Source organism: Bactrocera latifrons, unplaced genomic scaffold, assembly GCF_001853355.1.
Source record: "Bactrocera latifrons isolate USDA-ARS-PBARC rearing strain unplaced genomic scaffold, ASM185335v1 scaffold_220, whole genome shotgun sequence".
Taxonomy (NCBI): domain Eukaryota; kingdom Metazoa; phylum Arthropoda; class Insecta; order Diptera; family Tephritidae; genus Bactrocera; species Bactrocera latifrons.
The window spans coordinates 405,760-429,926 of NW_017535742.1; the positions used below are offsets into that span (position 1 = coordinate 405,760).

General features: G+C 36.9%; 1 protein-coding gene across 1 annotated transcript in view; it reads left to right on the forward strand.

The window, feature by feature from the left end:
- The window catches only part of LOC108968596 (spondin-1), a 165,737-nt gene that overhangs the window by 132,540 nt on the left and 9,030 nt on the right, over positions 1–24,167 (forward strand). The window contains exons 2-5 of the mRNA XM_018932720.1: positions 1,132–1,532; positions 8,117–8,338; positions 18,004–18,101; positions 18,746–18,877. Coding sequence (XP_018788265.1) covers positions 1,132–1,532; positions 8,117–8,338; positions 18,004–18,101; positions 18,746–18,877 — 853 coding nt within the window. The remainder of the gene's footprint in view (positions 1–1,131; positions 1,533–8,116; positions 8,339–18,003; positions 18,102–18,745; positions 18,878–24,167) is intronic.

The following is a 24,167-nucleotide window of genomic DNA, read 5'->3' on the forward strand; positions in this document are numbered from 1 at the left end:
AAAATAAATCTTTTTATAAATATTTTCATATCCAAGTTGTGAAATAAATATGTTTTTTTCAATGAATAAGGGTAAAGCGGTGAGATCTAAAGTTGTATGCGACAGTTTGTAAAGGAAATACATAATTTTTGAATAATTTTCAATAAATAATAATGAAAATTAAAAACAATTATAAATGAAATGAAATATTTAAATTCAGAATTGAAAGAAACATTATTTAAATTTAAAAAAAACCGAATGTATGTATCAATAATGGAAACCTCTAAGAATTGTAAGTAAAATGAAAGATCTTTTTTTTTTTTTTTTTTAACGAAAAATTTATTTTAATTTAAACTTAGAACAGAAACAACATATTTTGCAAACATTTTGAAAAATTTGGAATTTTTATATTTTTTATATTTTTTATTTCAACTTCTATATTTTTTATTTGATTTTTAATTTCCTTACATTAAAAAACCTGAAGATTTGTTAAAAGTGACAAGCACAAATATTAACTCTAAGCATTATCTACTGGACACTTCTCAAAAATTTCTCTTATTAAATTGTCATATTTTAAATACTTTGCAAACATTTACATAATATCTTATCTAGCCTTAACATTCCCTTACTTTTCCATTTCAATTTTCAACGTCTAATTAATTAAACATTCTCCGTCACTTCAAGATCGTTGAACTGCATTCAATTCAGCAGCTTGGTGGCGCTTCCGCCACTCTTCACCAGCCGTAGTAGTTGGTAACTGACCTAAATGTCGCACAGAATGACTTGCCCCACCCACAAACCAATTATTTGCATTGTCTTAACCGAGCAAAGTAAACACTGTCGTCGCTTCGGCTTTCTGTGAATAATTTGCGTAATTCTTCACTCTTTCTAATTTGTCGCCGTCCTTGCTGGTGTTTTGCTTTCGGCGCAATTTCTTCAGCCACCACTTGGCTCTGTTCATTTCTTGGCTACACTCACACTCTTTGTAATACATTTTTAATTGTGCGCTTTGACCGAGCGCGCTTGAGCTGGCGGGCGCTTAATTAATTTATTCTTATTCATTCAATATGCGGCATACACTTAAGSTCTCAACACACTCTGTATTTGACCTACAGCTTACTCATTTTGCCACCATCTTGCTCTTTCTTGCAGGCCGCACCCACGACGCATCTTATGCGCTCTTCCACATCGGCCAGCAGGCCACGGCGGGCGTCAAACAATTCGCTGAAACTGGCAAAAGTGATTTGCTGGACAGCATTGTGGGCGAGCAGCAACAACAACAGATGCACTATCAACAGCTACAACAGCAACAAAACGCCGTGAACGGAAATTCATTTGCAGGCTTTGTGCCAACGGCGAGCGCAGCGCGGGGTGGCGCTGGAGCTGTTACTGGTGAACGCAGCGTTTTCGACGAGTTCAACATACCGGCTGTGCTGGTGGGCGACGGCCGGCAGGAGACGAAATTCTTTGTCGACAGCAATCACAGTATGGTGTCGCTAATGACACGCATTGTGCCATCGCCCGATTGGTTTATCGGCGTCGATTCGTTTCAGGTGAGTGGCATGGTGTAATAGACATGTTTCTAGCAAAAGCTCGCTCACAGGCAGACTATGCGAGCTAGTATAAGTAAGTAATGGCAAATGAGGTAAATTAATTGGCAGCTTGTGAAGTGGTGCGAGTTGTAGAGCATAGTTGACAGCCGGCAGCATTAAAGGGATTTTTTTGGTAAATTAAGTATAGTTAATGGACACTGGGAGGCACAGGGGATCTACATAGATTAATGTACTGTACGAAAATGAAAGTTCTCTTTACAGCTTCCCTTACAAATGTAGAATATCTATATAGAAACTTTTAATTATGATTTATTGCTTCTTCAAGACCGAAAGCACAGTGGTTCTTTATAGCAATATGGAAAGGAACTAACWAGATGAGAACTCTACCTAAACTGGTTTTCCCGTCATTTGACGGGATATAAATTATTGCCAAACAGAGCAAGTTGTAGAGATAAAGCAATTCGACACAACTAACCCATTAACTTTGATATGAAAGCTGAATGGAAGTTTAGGTCCTTAAATTCGAACAGCCAATATTTCAGTACTGGAAAACAAGCACTGAAGTTTTTTCGTAGCTATCTAAGCTTCCATGGATGTTGTACATACTACGCTATCGCCGCGGTTCAAGAAAAACATTAAAGGAACTAATATCTTGTAAATAATCCACCTTCTTTAACTATTCTGCACGCCAATATTTTTACAAACCCATGCATTTTATGATCTGAAGTTTTAACTTATGCGGATAGTCCATTGCTGACTCTGATATCTGCCAGAACAGTTTGATAAATTTGTAGGACGGACTTTTCCGGAGAGATGTATCATTCTCTGAAATGCTCGCTCAGCATATTTTGGTAGATGAGTGGGCGAAGGATGGCTAGATCTCTCCGAGTGGGACCTTTAAAGTTAGTTGAACGGTGAGCAGAACTCTTTGGCTTCATGGAGGTTAAGGAAACGCTGAAATTACCTAATAATGTTGGAAATTTTTTATGTCAGTAGGAAAACGTAGGCGAAGGCTCTCGGTATAGATGGAATTTATGGAAGACTTGAACTTTATGAAACCTGCAAAGTTAGCTGATCGGCTAAACCGCTTCTTCGGCTTAATAGAGGTAATGGAAACTTTGAAATGACCTATGACTTTTTGGAAAGTAGAGAATAGTATGTTAGTAGGCGAACGGTAAAAAGAACTCTCTGAATAGGTGGAATTTATGGAATGTCGGAACTTACTTAACTATTTCGAAAAACTTTCTATGTAMGAAAATGACACCTATCGGGTTATGYGCAAGTAACTGAACTTCTGAAAAATGGTTGTAACTATGGAAAATGATAAGAGTTTGGTAGATGAGTAGGTAAACAGTGGTAAGGTCTCTCCGAATATGTTGTTTTAAATATTGTAAAATTAGTTGAACAGTTGAACGAAGTGGTGGACTCTTCGGCTTTATGGATATTTGTAAAACTCTTTAATTACACATCCCTTCTGCTAAGTAGAAAGTGGTATTGAAGTAGCCGAATGGAAATAAGAATTCTCCATACATAGGGAAATTATGGACCTCTTGAAATTACTTAACATCTTTTAAAAACTTTCTAAGTACGAAAGTTGCATAGCTCGGTCTGGTTGAGCCCACTGTCTTTCTGAAACTAGGCTGTCTCTAATAATGACTGATGGGAGCGATACTGTATTGTCATCGGCGGATATTCCATTTTAACTCAGGTATAGAGCACTAAGTATTTCTATTGTTCAATAATGAGAGCCAGAGGTCATATTAACTTCCAGTTCTTACCGGCGTCGTTGGAAAAAAATTAATTAATTTTTTTTTGGAATGAGATATTTCTGTCATAAATGAAAAGTATGGTTGCTAAGGGTTAGGAGTCTAGTACAACTTCAATGCAAACCGATCCTRCTTTTGGTCTCGGTGGGGTGCGAAGCTAAAATTAATGAATAAAGTTACTTAGATGTCCAGTTTTTTGGACGTTGATGCCAAAAATCTAATTTGARCTTAAATATATTAATCGTAAATTMGCTTTTAGCCCGATAGAACTAGACATACGCAGTAATCTCTGAATTTCCCTTGGTTTTAATGATTCCAAACTAGGTAATCAAGCGATCACCTGTCTCCCGTCTTTTCTGCAAACCTAGATCCCAAAATCGCCCACCATTTACCAGACTACTGCAGTGTGCTCCCAGCGGAGGTCACCGAAATTAAAAAAAATCTTGCTGTTCTGACAAGGAGTGTGTGCACGACCAGGCGGCCTTGAAATCACTAAAGTATCTTAGTGTTTCGTCAATGTTAATGTAAGAATGCCTTCATCTCTTCGTGTATCTTACATCCTATTTCAGGATAATCGTGCAATGGGTTCCAGGAAAAAGTTATATTCCTGGAAACTGTCAACCAGCTGAACTAGCCAGAGCAGGCTACAATTCGACTCCGTAAAAGATTTGCTGAACAAGTGGACAGAGGTTYTGATGGTCTGATGGTCCTTTGCGCATTGGCAGCGGCGTATACTGCAGTTGATGGTACGATGAACTGTTCGAGATATACGACCACATTGACATAGGTCAACGAATTAAGAGACAGCGCATAGCCAACGTCGTCCGAATGGATGAAAAGCTACAGCTCCAGAGTATTCAGAAGTATATGACTTTGAAATATCTTCAAAGAATCGCATCTAAAGGTCGAGGGTAAAGTTTTGGACGTTGAATATATAAAACTTTTGGTACTAATGAACTTCATCGAAATTTTGAAGTGATTCAGAGGGGAACAAATAGAGTGAGAGGACTTTAGCAGCGGTGGCGCCATAGTTGCGTCGATGGATCGGCATTCTACCGACTTACCTATGTAATAACTCCTTAGCACATTAGAGCTTATCTTCCCTCTAAGCCTATCCCGAATTGTTCCCGCAAGCATTTCCATTTCCAACTGCTTATCAAATGTGTCCGCGTTCGCCACAATTATTTATACAATATGCAGAATTAGCATGCATTATTCATGTGCAGCGAAGCGTTATTGTCGTAAGTCAAAGCATAAACGCACAAGTGCACACACACATGTTTGTGGCAGACGCTTACCTTAGCTGCACGSGCGGCGCACTCAAATTGTCAATTGTCAAACCAATTTATTAGCAGCGACATTAATKCATAGTACACCACAAGCACCGCAAGCGTTGGTGGTCGCCGACACGCAGAGCTGATTATTGATGTGAATGAGCGGTGAATGAGCAGACGACAGACGACAGCCAGCGTAAGTAAGTATGTTGCATGCAACGCTGGTCGCTAAATACGCAGCGACAATGTCATTAAGATTATGCTGACGTATTTGTTGTGTGTGTTTGTAACGGTTACGGCGGCTGAGAAGCAGCGTAAAAACAACAACATTGGCAAGTAGGCAACAAGCTTGCAAGGCAAACCAATMAAATTATATGCAACGTGACGGCAATGCTGACGGTAGTGTTGGTTGGTGCTGAAGTATGTTGCGGTTCGGTGGGTGCAGGCTACACAAAGGGCTTGTGATAAGAGAGGCCATGTAAATCAGCGTCCAAGTAATAGCTACACAGCAGGCTTTTGAAGGTTTCAAGTGGTTGGTAAAAGCTTCACTCCGAAAGGATGCGTCATCTTATGGTACGCTGTCATGATACCTCTCATTCGTACCTGACAATTTCAACTGACTTGTCAATGACCGCAGAAACTCCGCAACCAACTCTACAAGCTGTCACGTCACATTTCGCTCATCAGCTTAGGCAACAACAGGCTGTGGCGCTCAYTGTGCACCCGCAACTAACCACCACGGCGCTTACTTTCAACTTGTTTCTACGTTGAACGCATACTAACTGTCAATTGTTGACTATTTTTGTGAGTGAGAGTATACAACAACAACAACAAAACAAMTGCTACGTTATCGGTACGATATATCTACAATGACAYCAATGGCTTTCAGCTTCAATTGCTTTCGATTTGTATTTGGATTTTGATTTCAATTTGATTGCTTCTGTTTGTGTCTGTACGTCAGCGCCTCGCATATCGTACACAGCAAGCGTTGAGCGCTCAACCACAATCCTCTGCTGCGTTGCCACTTCACCAACACTCACTCTACGTAAACCCCACAGAGTGACCGCTTCTACTTTTTATAAGCGCTCATAAGCCTCTTTACTCCCTGCTTTATATCCTAACCACTACTATTTGGCTTCTTTCTTACTGCCACTGAACTTCTCCCCACACATTTTCCYGCATTACGTTACTCCACCCACTCGATCTTTTTGCATTTCATATCACTCTCACTAATGCGATTTGCGCTGATTTACATTAATAGCATTGACATTATATATTACATTTTTATGTCTGCATAGCATACACTTAGGCGCAATCAATGTATCTGCTAGCGCTTGAGTCACGAGYAATGAATATCATTATCGATAGCCTTAAGCTGACAGTAATGCTTTTCCAATTAATGCGACGACCAAGATTGCTGCACAAATATTCGTACTTAAACTCATTTGTAAGCTTGTGGTTGAACATTATATGCGTATTTGCTTTTTATTTGCGCGCTGAAAAGTATGCTTTGTCATTAGTGCTTTGCAGCGCTGCTGTGTGGGTGGGAAAAAGTAATTGGATTTTCTATTTGCTCGGTAAATGAAATTTTATTTTTACCTTCTCGCAACGACGTTGGCGGATGACGAATGTCTCATTTTTACTTTCACGATTTGGTTTTGCTTGTGAAATTAAAGAAATTAAAATGCGTTTCGGAGAAGTGGTAGCATATTGGAAAACGACTGCTGAACTGATGGATGAACTGAGCTGTGATTTCTTGTAGGAAATTTTCCAAACACGAAAAGGAAAGAAAAATGCGCCTAAAAGTATTCAAGTACAAATTGTTGCATAGCCCTCATATGAAATGCGCTTAGAATTATGTAAATTCTAATTTTTCGTAACTTTGTCGTAAACAGTTAGKAATTTCATTTCATTTCTTTAGAAAGTCTTATAATTATAGGGTAGTCGAAAAAGTTTTTTCGTWTTTCTAAACAAACTTCAACATATTTTTTATATGTTTATAATAAGCTTTTATGAACCAAAAATGCYCCATTTCGAACAACCGCAATTTTCCATGTTTCCCCAAGAGAAATTATTTCATCAGTGCTTCCGGTTTCTCTGCGAAAATCTGCATCAAGTAATTTTTACAGGCTTCTTTTGAAGCCAACTTTACTACATTAAGAGAGTTCTGCAGTAACCGAAACAAATGGTAGTCCGCTGGTGCAAGACCAGGGCTATATGGCAGATGCCTCAAAAGTTTCCGTCCAAGCTCWCCCAGTTTTTGTCGAGTTATCAATGAAGTGTGTGGTCTAGCGTTGTGCTGCTGGAAGGCGGAGTCCTTTCTGTTGATYAGTTTTGATCATTTTTTCGATTGCTTGCTTCAATCTCATCAGTTGTGGACAGTAAAGTGTAAAATCAATCGTACGACCAGGCTGAAGCATCTCATAGTGAATGATTCCCTTCCAATCTCACCAAACACTCAGCTTAACCTTACCAGTCATCAATCTTGGCTTTGCGACCGCTTGTTAATCTTCACTACGCTTGGACCATGATCCCTTTCTCACTTTGTTGTCGTATTTGATCCACTTTTCGTCTCCTGTTACCATACGCTTCAGAAATTGTTCGATTTCATTTCGTTTCAGCAAAGAATCCCAGATGTTAATTYAATCCATTTAATTTTTCACAGACAATTCATGTGGTACCCAAAGGTCGAGATACACTTATGTCGGTCGTGGCCAATCTTGTCCATAATTTCATCGACTTTTTCAACGATAAGTCGACCAGAGGGTGCATCTTGCACATCAAAACCGGAAGCGAGTGAACCATCCTTGTGCTACACGAACTGATTCAGCATTACAAATTTTATCGGTGGCTTGCGTGGCGTTCTTCTCTTTTTTATACAAAAGATTCAAAATATAGCGAATTTATTCATTATTTTCACTCGGTTTTGAACAGCTGTAACTTTTTTTTTAACTATATGGATTTTTTTTTTTGTTTTAATGAAGCTTAAAAATTAAATCTCACCTTTCCAACACTATATGGTGTGACACAATGTGATTGGTAGCACTGTAGATATATGACTGCCAGAGATAGATGGAATTGATAGAAAAAATGCAAATTTGTTGTTGTTGTCAATAATTAATATTATAAGGCTCTGGAATATATAGCTTACTACAAAAAACAATTCATACAGATGCCTAAATGTATGCTTCGATTATCAATTTCTTCAAATTTTGTGATAGTAGAGGCGGCCTTAAGTATGCYTTGCAGTCAATCCMTTTAGGTTAAAAAATATGAAAAGGMCKAAATGTATRCATTGTTTTTTTCWACAAATCAAATTTAATAWATTTTCTTGATCTCCGATTTTGTATTKCTGTATTGCCAGTAGATTGTTACTTCTTCTGAGTGAAAAATCTGTAAGAATTTCGAGAAATATATTTCTGCTAAGACAAAACTGAAATGTGGCAACACTGCTTGAGTTTTTATATAAATTTTTGGCAGCTTTCTGCATTCTTGAAAACGCCACTAATAAATAATTTCATTATTTGTATTTAATTACTTACAGCTCTGTGTCGGCGGCTCTTGGATTGATACGGTGACCGTCGAAATGGATCCACTGGACGCGGGCACCGACAATGGCTTCACCTTCACCGCACCCAATTGGCCGACGTCGCCACAAGGTGTCATCTATCGCATCACATCACGCTATCCAGCACATCCGGCCAGCAGTTTCTTCTATCCGAAGAGCAAGCGCCTACCGCCGATAGCGACGTTTCAATTTATTAAGGTAAGCAAACAAAATTAAGCGCGCGCATAAAAGTAGGCAATGGAAATGGGAAAATTGGCGGTGAAGTGAGTCATATTTTTTCCATATATAGAAATGTAAATTATATATATTATATAATACAATGTTAATGATAAACTGTACGCCACTTGCTTCGTTGAGCATGTTGATTATGTTGATTAATTGAGCAACAACAACAGCTGCCGGTGTGGCAAGCCTGTCAGCKGCGCTCGCCTGTTCATTTGTTCGAATATCTGTTTTCTGTTTTCTGGTTTCTGTTTTTGTTTTTTTGTTGCACGGTCGACAGCTGCCGCCGCACTTAATTAACAGCAAATCAGTTGCACTTGCCACACGCGGCAATTAACGCCGGCCAATATTAATGCGTGTGGCAAGTCGCAAAGCCTAAACACACACACACACGTGCGCACACATGCAAGCTAGTATATTTTAATGTGGCATGAAAAAGCGGCTAAGGCAGTGATAGACGTGCAACTGAAATGGCATAGAATAAAAATGAGCATACTAATGACCCATTAACGGCATCAGCCACCTTAGCGGCGGAGGCATGCGTGTGTGTAAAAAATAAATATGTGCAAGGCCTGTGAGTGGCAAGAAATCACGCAACATTTCCTGCCACAAAGTGAGTGCACATATTATACTATATCTGTGTGTATATCTCATATATTATCTTGTATATACGTGTATGTGCACATATAATAACTGCTGACATATATAGTAAATGCCGCTGCCAACACATTCCGCTTGAGCAGAAAAAATATTTAATTACATAAAAATGGCATGTTAAATGTAGGTGCTGTGATTCGACACACACACACACCCACTGACGTTTCCGCAATGCTTGCATGCCCTTTCGCAACGAGGACATCCGCTTAATTACAGTGTGTGGCACAGCAACGACGTAATGGGGCGTTACAGTGTGAGTGAATTCGTGGCAAACTGTGTGAAGTGGGCGTAAATTTCAGTCGTATGCGTGCTTTGTTGTTGTTTTAGCAATAAATATTGCACTAAGGGGACATTAAAAAGTAGTTTACCATTTTATTTTTTCCTATGTCGCTTTTATGATTTGTTCTAATGCATTTAACTGCTGATCATAGCTATTAAGCTTTTATGCCTTTGTTGTGCGTCAGATACTAAAAGCTTTATTGTGGCAAGCGTTGAAATGTAGCTGAGGAAAGTAGTAAWGTGAAAATGTGATTTTATGTTTTGTTAAGTAAATATTTTTGCTTCAATACTTTTAGGATAATAGTTTAAGAATAATCCTCAATGATTAGCAATAAAAGACTTGCAAGAGCAGGATTTTTAGTATATTATTCGTCAATAAATTTTTTATTTTTTTTTGAAGCAAGAAATCTTGTAAGCTCTTATTGCGAACAAATATTTTGTGAGCTTAAAATATTTTTTTAGACTGTTGAGCATCCGTTCATCTTAACTATTCAAAAATAATGACGTCTGAAACGTTTCCTTCCATTTAGTAAATTATTGAATAAATTATTTCCTGAATTTTTTTTTCAATAAAAATTCCTTCCAATATTTTAACTTACTGTTTTAATAAAAACTGCCATGCTTCCAACCTTCGTTGACTAATTGCAACATCCCAAAGCCTAAGCCATAAACAAAAATAAATTTCCATGCAATCCCCTGCCTTCATTAGTAAATCATTAAGATTTATAATGATTAATTGACACAATAAGGCTAAGATTTGTTTGTGCAATTGCTGAATTCCCAAACCAACAGCGCAGTCACAAGAAATTCAGTCAAAAATGGCAAGCAATTCAGTTGATGGAGGTCGCATGCTTGCTGACCACAGCTTTGGCCAATTGGGAGCCGATTGGGAATACGCATAAAATTTAGAATTTCGCAAATAAACAATGAAAGCAAAAGCTCATTGTAGGTAAGAATACAAAGTATACAATACAGGGGGACAACAGTTTTAATCAGTTTTTATAAGCAAATATTTAATTTAAAAAAAATATGGTTAAATATTGGTTATTATATCCGACAACAAAAAAAGTGAGTTTTGTTTATGAAATGCTTAAATATAGGTTATCATACACTAATTCTGGAAAAAAAAATTGTTTTGGTTATAAAATGGTTACATATTGGTTATTATATCAGGCAGCGAAAAAAATAAATAAATAATAAAATAAGTTATAAAATGGTTACATATTGGTTATTATATCAGGCAGCGAAAAAAATAAATAAATAATAAAATAAGTTATAAAATGGTTACATATTGGTTATTATATCAGACAGCGAAAAAAACCAGTTTATACTGAAACTAAATCTGAGTTTTGCTTATAAAATGCTTATATATTAGTTTGTCAAAAAAGTCTTGCGGTATTTTTATTGAATTTTCAATTCTTCATAAAATTTTTTTTGATAACTCATGCCCAGCACTTGACCGATGCCACTACGGCTGCTACTATATCTCGACCAATTCAGCGATTTTATCGCAATTTTCGACGACAGGCCTTCCGGAGCGTGGCGCACTTCTTCGACCACCTCTACACCAGAACGAAAACGTTGAAACCATCGTTGTGCGGTGGAAATGGAAACTGTATCGGGTCCATAAACAGCACAAATTTTATTGACGGCTTGAGATGCATTTTTGCCTTTATCGTAGTAGTACTGTAAAATATGCCGTATTTTCTCTTTATTTTGCTCCATGTTTGCGACGCTATAACTCAGGAAAGACTTAAAAGAAACGACAATCAATCAAACACGTATTAGCGCGTGWAATRAGCTTTTCAAAAAGGTATAGCATGACCCGATGCGACGAATAAAACTAGAACTATGCGCTCTCGGCGCCAACTAGCGAAAATACTGCAAGACTTTTTTGACAAACAAATGTATAGTTACATATTGGTCATCAAACATTTATATTGAAACAAAATTTGAGTTTTAGTTATAAAAATGTAATATATTGGGTATTATATACTCATATTTAAACTTTATCTGTGTTTTGGTTATAAAATGGTTATATATTGGTTATTATATCTGACAGCGATTTTTTAATATTTATAAAATATTTTTATTCAACTGAAACCCAAGGCACCGGATTCATGATATTTCTCAGAGCTAGTTAGTCAATAGCAATAAACTACAGTACGCAACACCCTGTTTGCAATTATGAGCTCACATTAATATTCACTATTGTTAGCTTATAGAGAAATATGTAGATATAACTATAGTATAGTAAAGGTCACTTTAATTAACTTGATTGAAATCCTTAAAATAAGCGGAAACGCCCAAAAGTATGCATGTCAGCATCTCATGTACGAATACAAATTCAGCAAATTTCGACTATCTCAAGTGCTTGTAGAGTCATGTAGATTTCGCATCATTTTAAATCCTGAGTGACCACCATAAAATAACTGGACCAAAAGCAGAATGCATGCAAATGCCCATTAAAGTGTCCATCACGCAACCGCAAATGTTAGGCAATCTACAACGCCCACGAAAGGCCAACGTGGACAAACACAAGCGCACACAAACACACACAAACAAAGAACCAAATCAACACAGACATAACTAATGTTGCCAACAGCACACAGTTGAGGTTAAAGTGTGTGTAAGAAAGAGTATGCGCATGTGTGTGTGTTTGTGTGCGTGTGTGCATAAACTTTATTACCGACACAGCTTCATAAATATAAGTCAATGGCGATGTACGAAACTGATATTTCTCGGTGTGCATGCGTGTGTGTGCCGTTACTTTATTATAGTGTTCGCTATTTATGTCCGTTCCATTCGAGTGTATTTGTATGGGTGTGCCCGGTTGGTGGTCATTCCGATGAGTGGGCTCATTGTAATTATACGAACGCCTTCAATTTCTATTTTACGACCGCAAGCGCTGCCAACCGAGGTACAAAGTCAGCGTTGCGTGCTGGTGTTGCAGAACTTTGGCACAACCGCCGACGGCAGCAGCAGCAGCAACCGCAGAAGACTATATAACCGTCCAACTCATAGGTATTTATGGCATGTTGCGAGGAAGTCGTGCGATTTCTGAGAGATTGTGAAAATGACTAAACCGCAGTTGCCAGCTCAGCAATGTACATTAAATGTGTCCCAGCAGCTTTGAGCGATTTGCGTGGCCTTAGTGGGATTTTGGGCTCGCAACTTCAATCATTATAGTGGCAATCCGGTGCAGAGCATTGCTTTTGTTAAGTTGATTAATCGCATAACCGCCGGCGGAAGATTAGTCTTAAAGTAACAAAATATGCATTGCGAAAATTTTGTGTATTTAAGTAGCAAGTAACTGAAACTCGAAATAAGGAGGAGAGGTGGAGAAACCAGATATATAGAAATGTTTTTATACATACATATATCTGAGAAGGTTCGCTCCAAAAAATTTTTTTCCCTTTTCTTCCTTTGACACTGAAACTCTGAATAGGTCCGGATCGACAATAGAAAACTTCATCAGTTGCCTCTATTCTTTGCGAGCTCACACCTGTTGTACATTCTTCGATTGAATGCGTGGTCGCGCTTGCTTCCGTTGTCGTGTATATAGTATATCTCGTGTCGAAGATGTTTTTCGCCGAAGCATATTATATACCATGCGAACAGCATTGCCTAATCAAGGCATTCGTTGCATTTTTATGTGCTTAACTATGTACGTGTTGCCGTAGAACTCATACAGTTCGTGGTTCTTTTTTCGTCGATATTGCTCCAATTGCTTTTTCTCCACGGCACGTCTTCGTCCATGTTTCTGAACCATATAATAGGACGGGAATCATGAGAAACTCATAGAGCGCAATGTCATCATGAGAATCATCTGCCCAAAGAACACCTGTTCTGCCCTTGATCTCCAGGTTAGATTATTTGTGGAACTTATGTTGGTTACGTGAGTTTAAATACCCTAACTTTCTCAAATGTATAGCTGCCTCACTGACGTGGATCCCGAGTTACCAACAGTGACGTAGTTGCTGCGAATATCAATATCATATGCGTATCCCATAGCATTGTATTTTAGAGTAGACAGTGCCACTGCAATTGAAACTAGTGGAACGTATCACTTTTTCCAGCATTATTATCACAACTACACACTAGACGAAATCACTCTCACGAAAACCTCGTCTGGTATCGAATGGCTGGGAGTGGTCCTTCTCAATTTTAACTGATGGTTGTGCTCAACGTCATACTGCATAATCGTATGAGTTTCGCAAGAATGCCAAATTAAGACATGTCTTCAAATAGTAAGCTGCTATCAGTGCTGCCGCACTGCATTAAGTTAGGTAAGGTCAATCTGGTAGGCTTGTAAGCCACGCATATACCAGTTTGGTTCTATGCGATAGTGGATGGAGTTCAATTGCTAAGTACAATAGTAGTAGTCATCGTTTAAGATGCCTGCGCTTGACGCAAATTTTAATAGACTGTGGCGGCACAAGTGCACAAGAGATGATCGGCTATTTCTCTGCCCTGCTCTAGACATTTCCTGCAGTCTTCTGGATCTGTTAGCCCCAACTTGCGACCATGTGTCTCCACCAGACAGTGACCAGTTAGTATTCCAATCATGTTCTTATAGTCCCTTCTATCTTGACTTTGCTTTGAAATCGACCAAAACGTGTTGGATATCCATCTATTGGTCAACGGTTTTCTCCAGGAACTGACATATTGTAAAAATCTGGTTTGCGTTTAATTTTTCCAGGTTTAAAGCCACTATGTTAAGGTTCAATTAGTTTATTTACAATATGTTTAACTCTTTCACACAATACTTTCTGAATAACATCACGATTTTTTGCAGGTTTTCTTTTAGTATTAAATCTTTGACTCAACGAAGTTCTGTTTGTCTCGAACCTTTAAACCGTATAGGACTCAAGTTTAGTCTAAAAAAACAGCATTTCCTTTAGGTCTTCAACGGAGGCATCAAAGGCGGCTGCTTATTCCACTCAAATTTCGGTTCGACTAGTGGCTTTGTTCAGCTTGGGCAACCCTAAACAGTGGACTAGCAGTGTTCTATCAATTCACTATCACACGACAAAACAATAGTGATGTAAAATCATCACACTCCGTATATTCCGTTATATTTTTGCGAACCAATTTTGACTAAATATGTTACTACCTACGTTAGCCAATAAAGAAGAAGAAGAGCTATTCCCAAAAATAACTGTGGCTAATATTAAACCAAACCAAATCAAAATAACAATAGCAATTTTGTGCTTCCATATGAAAAAGTAAGAATAAACAAATATAAAACATACCAAAAACAAAACAGCGCCTAAAAGCACGCAACTCAAATCTCAGCACAACAAAAGGCTGTGGATAAACAAATGCTTGTCTGGAAATTTGCACAGATTTGTTTGACTTGCAAACGTGCGTCAATCTTTGTACCCCCGTAACTCCACTAATCCCCCGCCAACACGCAAGCAAGCATTTGCTTTCATCAGCCGCCTGGCGTGCGCTATAAACAGCAGCTCATTTACACATTCCAATCGCACTTAATCTCTGCGGCAAGGAATTTCCAGCGTTGCAATAATCCAGCGTCGGATATTTCGCATTTTCATAGCAAGCCGATTGCCAGTCAGTCTCCCGGCTGCCTGCTGCCTGCTGCGTGCCACTGTTATTGCCTTGATACGGCTGCTTACTTTGCTCCATACACTTTGGCGCACGCTGCGGTTACGCCTTTGCTGCACAAGTCGACAAGCCGCTGAATAGGCATGCAACTCATACCAAAGACACTTAAAAGAATTTCTTGAACACACAACAACAACAAAAGTAAACAAACAAATAAACACGCTACAAACAGGCATTTGAGTCTGTCTCTTATACACATCTAGATGTGTATAAGAGACAGGAATAGGCATGCAACTCATACCAAAGACACTTAAAAGAATTTCTTGAACACACAACAACAACAAAAGTAAACAAACAAATAAACACGCTACAAACAGGCATTTGAGTAGCTCGCCGGAAAAGCGCAAAAAAGCGAAGCGAAAATGCGGCGTAACTTCGCAAACTAAGAAGAAAGCGTAGTCGATAGAAATTGCCAGGCCACAACAACAAGTAAAGTGCGATAAAAGCCGTGGTAGATTGCTGAACCGATAAATGCAAAAGTGTGACGGCAACCACCAGCAAATACTTAAGCAACTGCGCGCTGCTTGTACTAAAGTCAACAAAAGCGCCAACCACAAAAACAAAATCGTTAAATACTTCAGCGCGCACACACGCGCACGCAGCAAAGCCAAAAACAAATTAAAATGCGCAACACCACGCTGCTAATGTTGCGGCAGCTGGTTGCCAGACGCGTGCAAAACGCACTACTAGCGCTGCAAATTATTTAAAGAGCATGCCGATGAGTGTTGGTGTGCGCATGCATGCGCATATATGACTGTATATATACAATATGTAGGGTATATATGTAGATATATGCTTCTTGTATACACGTTAGAAATTTGTAGGTGAAACTCCAAAGTATTGAGTTAGAAGAACTTCAAGCGAAAAAAACAAACAAGAAGTTTAGTAAAGTAAGCATTTATAAAGCTGCATGTGTGCGAAAATGTTCGAAAGAAAGTTTTATAAGCAGCTAAACTCGAAATTACTAAGAAAACAGCGAGCGCGATGTGTTTTAATAAAAAACTTTTTTTCTAACTTTTTCAGTATGCGGAATATATTGCTTTCTGTAGCGCATTTTGCCATTGGAAAAGTGTATGAAAAATTAATTCAAAGTATGAAAAAAAATTTTGATAAAATTAAAAAATTTAAAAAAATTTAAATAATTTTTTTAATAATGACGACAGAATTTAGTGGGTAGTCGAAAAAGGCTTTTCGTATTTCTAATCAAACTACAACTGAATGTTTTTTTTTTATTTATACCAATAAATAAATATACAAATATGTACTATTTTGTACGACCACTTTTTGCATTTTTCAGTTTGAGATATTATTTCATCAGTGTAAATCGAAATTTAGAAGCGAAAGCGAGCGGTCCACTGTTGTCCTATACGAACTGATCGACCAGCATCGTCTCTGTAAACTTCACAAATTTTATTGGTGGCTTGCGTGATATTCTTCTCTTTTTTATACAACAATTTGAAAATATATCCTCAATTTTCTGCTTACCTATCCATCTAGCATATCGTCACCTGAAATGCAAAATAACGTATCATCAAAATTCGAAATTGAGTGTCTTATTGATTACGATTCACTACTTCAAATTGCATACTAAATATTACATATGTCCAACATTTTCAGGTTCTGTCCTCAGATATAAACCAGTTTTAACCAATATTAAAATTTTTTTCACTCATGTTCCATTATATTTTGTGTTTCATTCACGCCACTGTAAATTTCCGAAAATGTTGTTACGTTATTTTGCATTTCAGGTGACGATATGTAACCGAAAGTTTTCGTAGTTTTATTGCTCATTCGCCGCTTCGAAAAATGGTTCTTACCAGAAAATCAATGGTATTTGTGCCGAATTTTGTGAATAAATCTCTAGAAATAAAAATGTTTTGCATAAAAGGACTTGAAGATAATCAGCCAGCTTGCATGGCTGCTATATGCTGAGAAGATTGAGGTGATCCGGCAGTATATATGCTAAGGTGATCCGATCTGAAAAATAATTTCAGTGATTAGTCAGCGCTTATAGTTAAAAAAATGGCCCAGGTCATCACGCTGATAATTTATGTATATACTTTGTAAGGCCTTCGACGTTTCCATCTGGGTTTTACAAACTTCGTGACGAACTTCATATACTCTGTTCTGGGTATATAAATTTGTCGTAAGAAAATTCAATTTAGAATAAACTAAGTACCGTTATACATATAACATGTATTTCAATAAAAATCGAGCTCTTAGGATTTATTGTTCTCAGCGCCATCTAGCGGCTAGGCAATTTTAAGATATTTTTTTTCCCAAATTTTTTTCTGAAATTAAGAATTACTGAGATTTGTAGAAAAATTTGAGTTTCAATTTAAACAAACCGTGAGTCTGTTGTTAGATGTTGGAGTTAGTGATTAGAGTTAAATAAAAATTACTCAAACTAAAAGAGCTATGGAAATTATGTATTTAAGGCACTACTAATAAGGTATCCCATATATGATAAACTTACCCACATTAAGATACATACATAAACCGAAAAAAGCTGCAAAATATATATCCACCACAATTTAACACAAACTCAAGCCCAAAAAGAATGCAGAACAAAACAAAAAATAAATAAACTAAATTCACCAAAGAGGGTGTCTGTCAAAATGCAATTAAATGTTAAGGCCATGCAAACAAAGGCACACCTACACACACACGCACGCTCAAGCAAAGACACATACTCACACAAGCAAAGATATTCGAGAACGCAGCCAGACACACACACACACACACACACACACATATATACATTTAAGTAATTGCCGCTATTGTTTACTTAACGCCAACGCCTTAGTCGCATTCCGTCTGAGCCCCGCGATGAACCACGCTGAGCGTTTTCCATTTAAGCTGATTGCTTTGCTAATTGGCCATTTTAGTCGCGTCTTTTGTCGGTTGCCGTTAGTTGGTGTTTTAGTTGCGGCTTTAGCGCTTTAGTATTAAGAATTTGTGCCAATTTCCGTTCTCCAACATTCGCCGTTCACAACTTGTGATAAACTTTTATGTGTATGCCGCTGCTCTACAATTTCTCTTTTCTTTCTCTTTTTTCTCACTTTTCCACTTCGCAGTTGAAAGAGTATGAGCTGAGTGAGGTTTTCAACTTTGCCGAAGACGATCGCAAATATGAGACGGTGAAGACGCAAACACACTTGGAAGCGGAACATGAGTAAGTCATGCAGAGGGGAGTGGAGTTTAAGTATAAGCTTGATTAAAACGGAAGATAATAGTATAATTTTTAACTTTCAGTTTATTTTTGGTTATTATATGGTATGAGACTTCAGGCGAAGCATATATTTTTAATATTTTTATTCAGCATAAAGGTAGGCAACATTTTACTGTGCTGTAGAAGCTTATTTCTTAAGTAGATGCCTACATTTAGGCTGAAGTTTTGGTGTATAATAAGAACAAGGACTCGATTGTTAGTTTTTCAGTTAAGAAAAAAGTTAATAATTTTATTATGACAGCAAAGGTAGTACGATTTCGATAAAATACAATTTTTTCACTTTCAAAATACTTTGATGTACTTTTTCAAGATTTAAGATTATTTTTGGCATTTTCTTTTTGCCAATTCCTTCATAGATCGTAAGATTCGATGACTGCCTCAAATAAAATTTTCAAATTTTCAAGAATAAAATATATTATTTTAGTTTCAAAAAGTTGCGCTTCTTAAAATTTTTCACTCAACATAGAACTTTTATGAGTGCATCAATTATGTTTGGATTATGTAGAAGTTCTTAAAATGATTCTCAGAATCTAGTCTGTTATATTTTCGAGTATTATTTTATACATTTTACTTTTGGCCTTTCACAGCTCCACCATCACTAATAATGAGCTTTCGGCCAGCATTGAGCGAGAGCGTCAAAATGAAATATCCGCACAGCCCACATCGGTGACGGAGAGAGATCGCATACGATCGCGCTTGTTGGCTAAAATGAATCCAGGGTGAGTAGGCATAAAATGTTAATGCATATTTTTGAATAACTTGAAGTATATATTACACTCAGAGAGATAAGTTATCAATTTTGAGTTACCATGAAGTAATCTTATCACGTAAGTTGGAATTAATTGTTCAAAGAATTTAATACCTGAAACTACGAAATCTTCATAATTGCCCCCTTTTCTCTCAAATATGCTTTAATTTCATCCTATTTGTCTTATACTCTCTTCTTCGTATATCCGCCATTAATACTCGTATTTAAATGTCCTCTAATGGAAATGACTATAAGTCTAATTGAAAGCATACATGCTCGTTTATAACATAAATATCGCTCTGACAAGCAGCTAAGCCTCAATGGTGTCTTAGGTCGTATAACTTAGTATTTACAGTACTTACAATTGAGCGGATGTGAGTTAGTGAATAATTTAAAGTGGCGACAATAGCAACTGTGGAGCTCATATTTCCAATGTTCATCACAAGTACGTGTGCAGGCACATAAACGAAATGCCACTCACACATACAAATACAAATATATGGTCCTTCTATACAATCTCTGCTGTGAAATGGAATGGTCAATCAAAGACTGGTCTTAATACCCCAAACCCCCAGAGAGCAAAGTAACACCACCCCCCGTGATTTAGCAAGGACATGCTTATATTGCTGTTGTCACGATTTATCTACATAAAATACATCGAAATCGTATACATACATATTCCAGCACTCTCAAGTCCAGCTGTTCACTCTATCTGGTCTAGTGCTACACACACCATAATTGGTTATAATAGTGAAAAGAAAACAATAAAATGAAAAAACGGCCACGAACACGCCTCTTCCATGCTATGCAAATAGGTTTAGTGGCCTACAGTGCACGCCCATAAAATTGGCACACTAACTGGCTGACTGACTGACTCGCTAACCAAATGCATTGTGTATAAATAAACTGCTTTTTATGTGGTTCACTAATATACACGCCTTTGCTGAATACACAATGTATAACGATAACCACTGAATAGCGTGCTGAATAGCTGAATAACAGCTGTGACTGAAAAGCTAAAAATCTCACTGATAACTTATATGTTGTATGTAGTTAGATGAGAAAAATGTTTGTGTTGCTGAATAACTGAAAATTCAGATGAATCAATATTTAAACAGCTGAATGGTATGAGTGAACCTAAATTTGCCTTTTATTAGTCGTACTTAGTTACACGTCATTTTTGAATACACAATACATAGCGCGAACTACTGAAAAGTGTGCTGAATAGCAGAGTGATTTTCAGCTGTTACTCAAAAGCTAAAAAGCTCTGTGATAACTTATACTTAAGCTAGATGAAACATATTTTTGTGTTGCTGAATAACTGAAAATTCAGCTGAATTAATATCTTACAATATTAAGTATTCCAGTATCCAAATTTAATTAGTTAATTTCTAAAGATACCTTAATGGAAATATTAACTTAGTACCTTACAAAAATGCAGTTCAGCGTTTTGCTGAATAGCAGCATAAGAAAACTAACTATAATTATTGTACTAGAAACAACAGCGGGAAGAGCTGACTAATTAGATTTCTACTTTGTACTAATTTACAGTTGAATATTCAGCTGAATAGCTTAGTTCTTAACATTTTATCCATAATAAAATATAAAGTTTGGCAAACTTTCAAAATATTCAGTATTTCGTTTTGCTTTATTTTCTTACAAAGACAATGAACTGCTTGAGTCTTTTTGGAATTTACGAGTGGAACTCCATTCGACTCACTCCCTGTCTTTTCATCTGCATTATTTAGCACGTTGCTCGCTCACTCGCTGCTTACCGCCACTTAAAGGGTCAACAGCACCTGGCGGGACGTCGATACCACTACTTTCCTGCGCACCATGCGCGCTGACTCTCCACGCTTTTTTCTTGAAAAATAAACAAAAATACAAAATTTGTTGGCAGCAACTTCCGCTTTGAATTTTTAAACGAACTAATCCAAGCGTTGAGACAACAAATCCAGGCATGGATGTGCAAAAAAGTATATTTCTCCGGCAGTTGATCCCACGCTGCACACAGCACAACTAGTTTAGACAGGGATTGAGTTGAAAAGGAGCATCGAATGAGCAGAAAAAAGGCAGTATGAACTAAAAAGTGAAGTGTCTGTTGAGCAGCACGAAAGCAGTGTCGGAGAGTTGAAGAGTGTAGCAAAGAATAGAAGTTTATCACGACAGAGAGGGCATTGTCATGGCAGTAGGAAGTGGTGGTGTATGAAGATGGTGTGCGGTGTAGCTAGTTTCTGTCGGACAGTGACGCCCATTGCCTTAAATTTCACACACAACATCTACAAGATTCCATTGTTGGCACTGGTAACCTGAATCTTTAATGAATAGACGACGGCAAAACCAAAGGCAGAATACGAATAAATCATGCACAGGATGAAAAAGTGTCACTAAGTCACTGGGAAAAAATAATAAAAAAAAAAAAAATTGCTAAAAAGAAGAAGCGTGAGCATGGCAACTTAGCACCACCAAGCAAATACAAAGAAGGAAACTACAAGACAAAAGGCAATATGCTTAAGCGGCGAACGTGTTGGAGTGCCAAAAACAGGAAAAAACTAATATCATTATACTCTCGGTATACAAAATATGCTCATTTTTCGATAGCAAAAGTGTGTCAGCTGTACTTTGCCGTTGAGTTGGGCATTTAAAAACATCTTGACTTTTTCTTTGCTTGTGGATTTAGAGATTTTTCTGTGGTTATATGCGACTGAAGAACTACAATACACTTCTTCCAAGGAATATTTGGAATGTTTGCAGGAAACGCGAAGTAGTAGGTTGAAATATCAGAATAAAAAATGAAGTATCTATTAAATTTTGCAGAAAGCGTTGGTCTTCTGCACGACGCAAATTTCGTACAAATAAATCTCCATCTGGCATTACAAAGGACCTGTAGATCTGTGTATGTTATGGCAGCCAGCCGTTGAAACTTAACCTAACCTATGAATTTGTTTCATGCTTAGCCTTAAATATTGTGACAGTGGTTGGCTCTTAGCCACTTTGGAAATAACATACATATATCATTTCTCACCAAAACAATTCTACAACTTATAATTCAATGACTTTTCATGTGAAAAATTTATGTGTTTGTGACGTCACTTTAGCGAGTGTTTACAAAACTTGGCTTTCATATTCCTTTCAATTCCCAATGATAATTGTATCATGAGAATTGCAAAGATATCTGGTTTAAAATATATTCCGTAAGTTCTCTTCTTGATTTTTTCTCACTGACTCGTATGTTTTTACTTACAGGTTTGAATAGTTTGTAACTTTTTAAAAGAACTTTAGTAACTGTATGCTATCAGTATTCTTTGAGACTATGATAAATCGATTTTACTCTGAAATTTTTTAAAGCAATTCCTTTTTTCCAAATTTTTGAAACATCTCATTGTCTTACTGTCCTTAAGAGATTACAAGGGTTTCCTAGGGTAAAAATCAGTAATTCTTATATTCATATAAAAAAGGAAATATTTTATTAGAATCTTTTATTGTTACAAACCAACACTATTAGCAAAGAAATTCTGAAACTAAAATAAAAAAAATATATATTTTAAACTCCGCCATTGCAACGCCATTTCCGGTGACCCCTCGGGAAAGAGATGCGCCCGCATTGACAGGATAACTCTTTAGAAAGTCATCTAAAGTGAAAAAATATGTGTTTTAGTTAAAACCTTAACTTAGAACTTGGACAAAGGAAAAACTGAAAATTGAATTTTTACAAAAAACTGAAAATTTCGAGACTTTTTTTCAAATAGTTCTAATCGAAAAGAAATCCTTTGTCCTCTTACAAACTTGTATAAAATTTCACGAAGAGTCGATTGAGTAGTTCTCTAGAAATCTTGCCAACCAACTTCAAAAAAACATTTTCGGAAAAAAGCGTTTAAAGGCGTCGCACTTAGCCTAGCTAGTCTCGAACTCACAAGTTCTCAAAGCTGTATCTCCAAAACTAGACCTTGGATCAACTTCAAAATTTAGAATAATATTTTAGAGGTGTAGTGGAATTTAAAAAAATTTATTTAATAGAAAAAATCGATTTTTCGATACTTGTTAACATATGTAAGCCTTAAACGGGTTACCCCTAAAGGGATCGTTAAGCTGAAAACGGCTTATTTAAAAATTTTTTTTTTTTTTTCATAAAAAATAAATATTTTATTCAGACATTGTATTATTCCAAAGTTATATATTTTTCAAAGAGTTTATACAATTTTGAAAAGAAAATATTTAAAGCTTCGTCATAGCGACATCTTTTCCGGCAGTCCATGACAAAAAGGGTGCCTCGGCGTTGACAGAAGAACTTCTTACAGAAGCATTATAACTTTCTCGACTTAGAATTCAACCACATTTCTCCTCTTAATTTTCCCGACCTCATATCGGAGGTAAATTATTTTCCTTTAATTTTAGTTTTCCATGTCTTTCATTCTACTATAATTTTTTATATTTTTTATATTTTAAAAAATTATCCACCCAATATAGACTCCTATGTGAAAATATAAATTTAATTACCACGAATAGCTAATAATTTATTTATTTCTGTTTTATGAGCTTCAAAAAATAAGTTAAATAGTAAATGTATGTATATACATTATTGCAATATGTAATTATATCTTTACATATATACGCCTTTTTGATAATTTATTTTTTTAATTCGGCTTTGCGGTCACTGCAGTCAGCTTATCAGTCACAGAGAAGCAAAGCTGAAGCATGCGTGAGGCTACCGCGATACATATACATAAACAAATAGAAACACAAATATAACATAGGTACATATGTATGTGTGTATCTACTACTGATGATAAGATAACAACATAAAATGTTTTATATAATATATACTCGCACTCAGCCAAATATAAGTAAAAATGTGTATATAAGTACGCACCTGTATTCCAGCCGGCAAATGTGTATTTAAGCATTTAATTACCAATTGATTGATGTGCAGCAAGAAACAGAGAAAAGCAGTGAAACAAACGCTAAATTACTTTTATTTTTTATTAAAAAATATATATATATATATAAAAATATACTAATTAGAATGCCGAAATGGCAGCGACACTATCAGTCTGAGCCACGCTGCACTGGCGAGCAGAACTATTGCTGTCATTCTTAGCAGCAAACATTCGACTTCGAACAACACAGACAGCGAGCCATAAATATAACATTCATTAGACAACAGCAGCAGCGCATCTACACACCCTTCACAGTACAACATGTCACAGCCGCCGGGTTATGGCTACGGACCGTCACCAGGACGCGCGCAAGTCAACATCAAT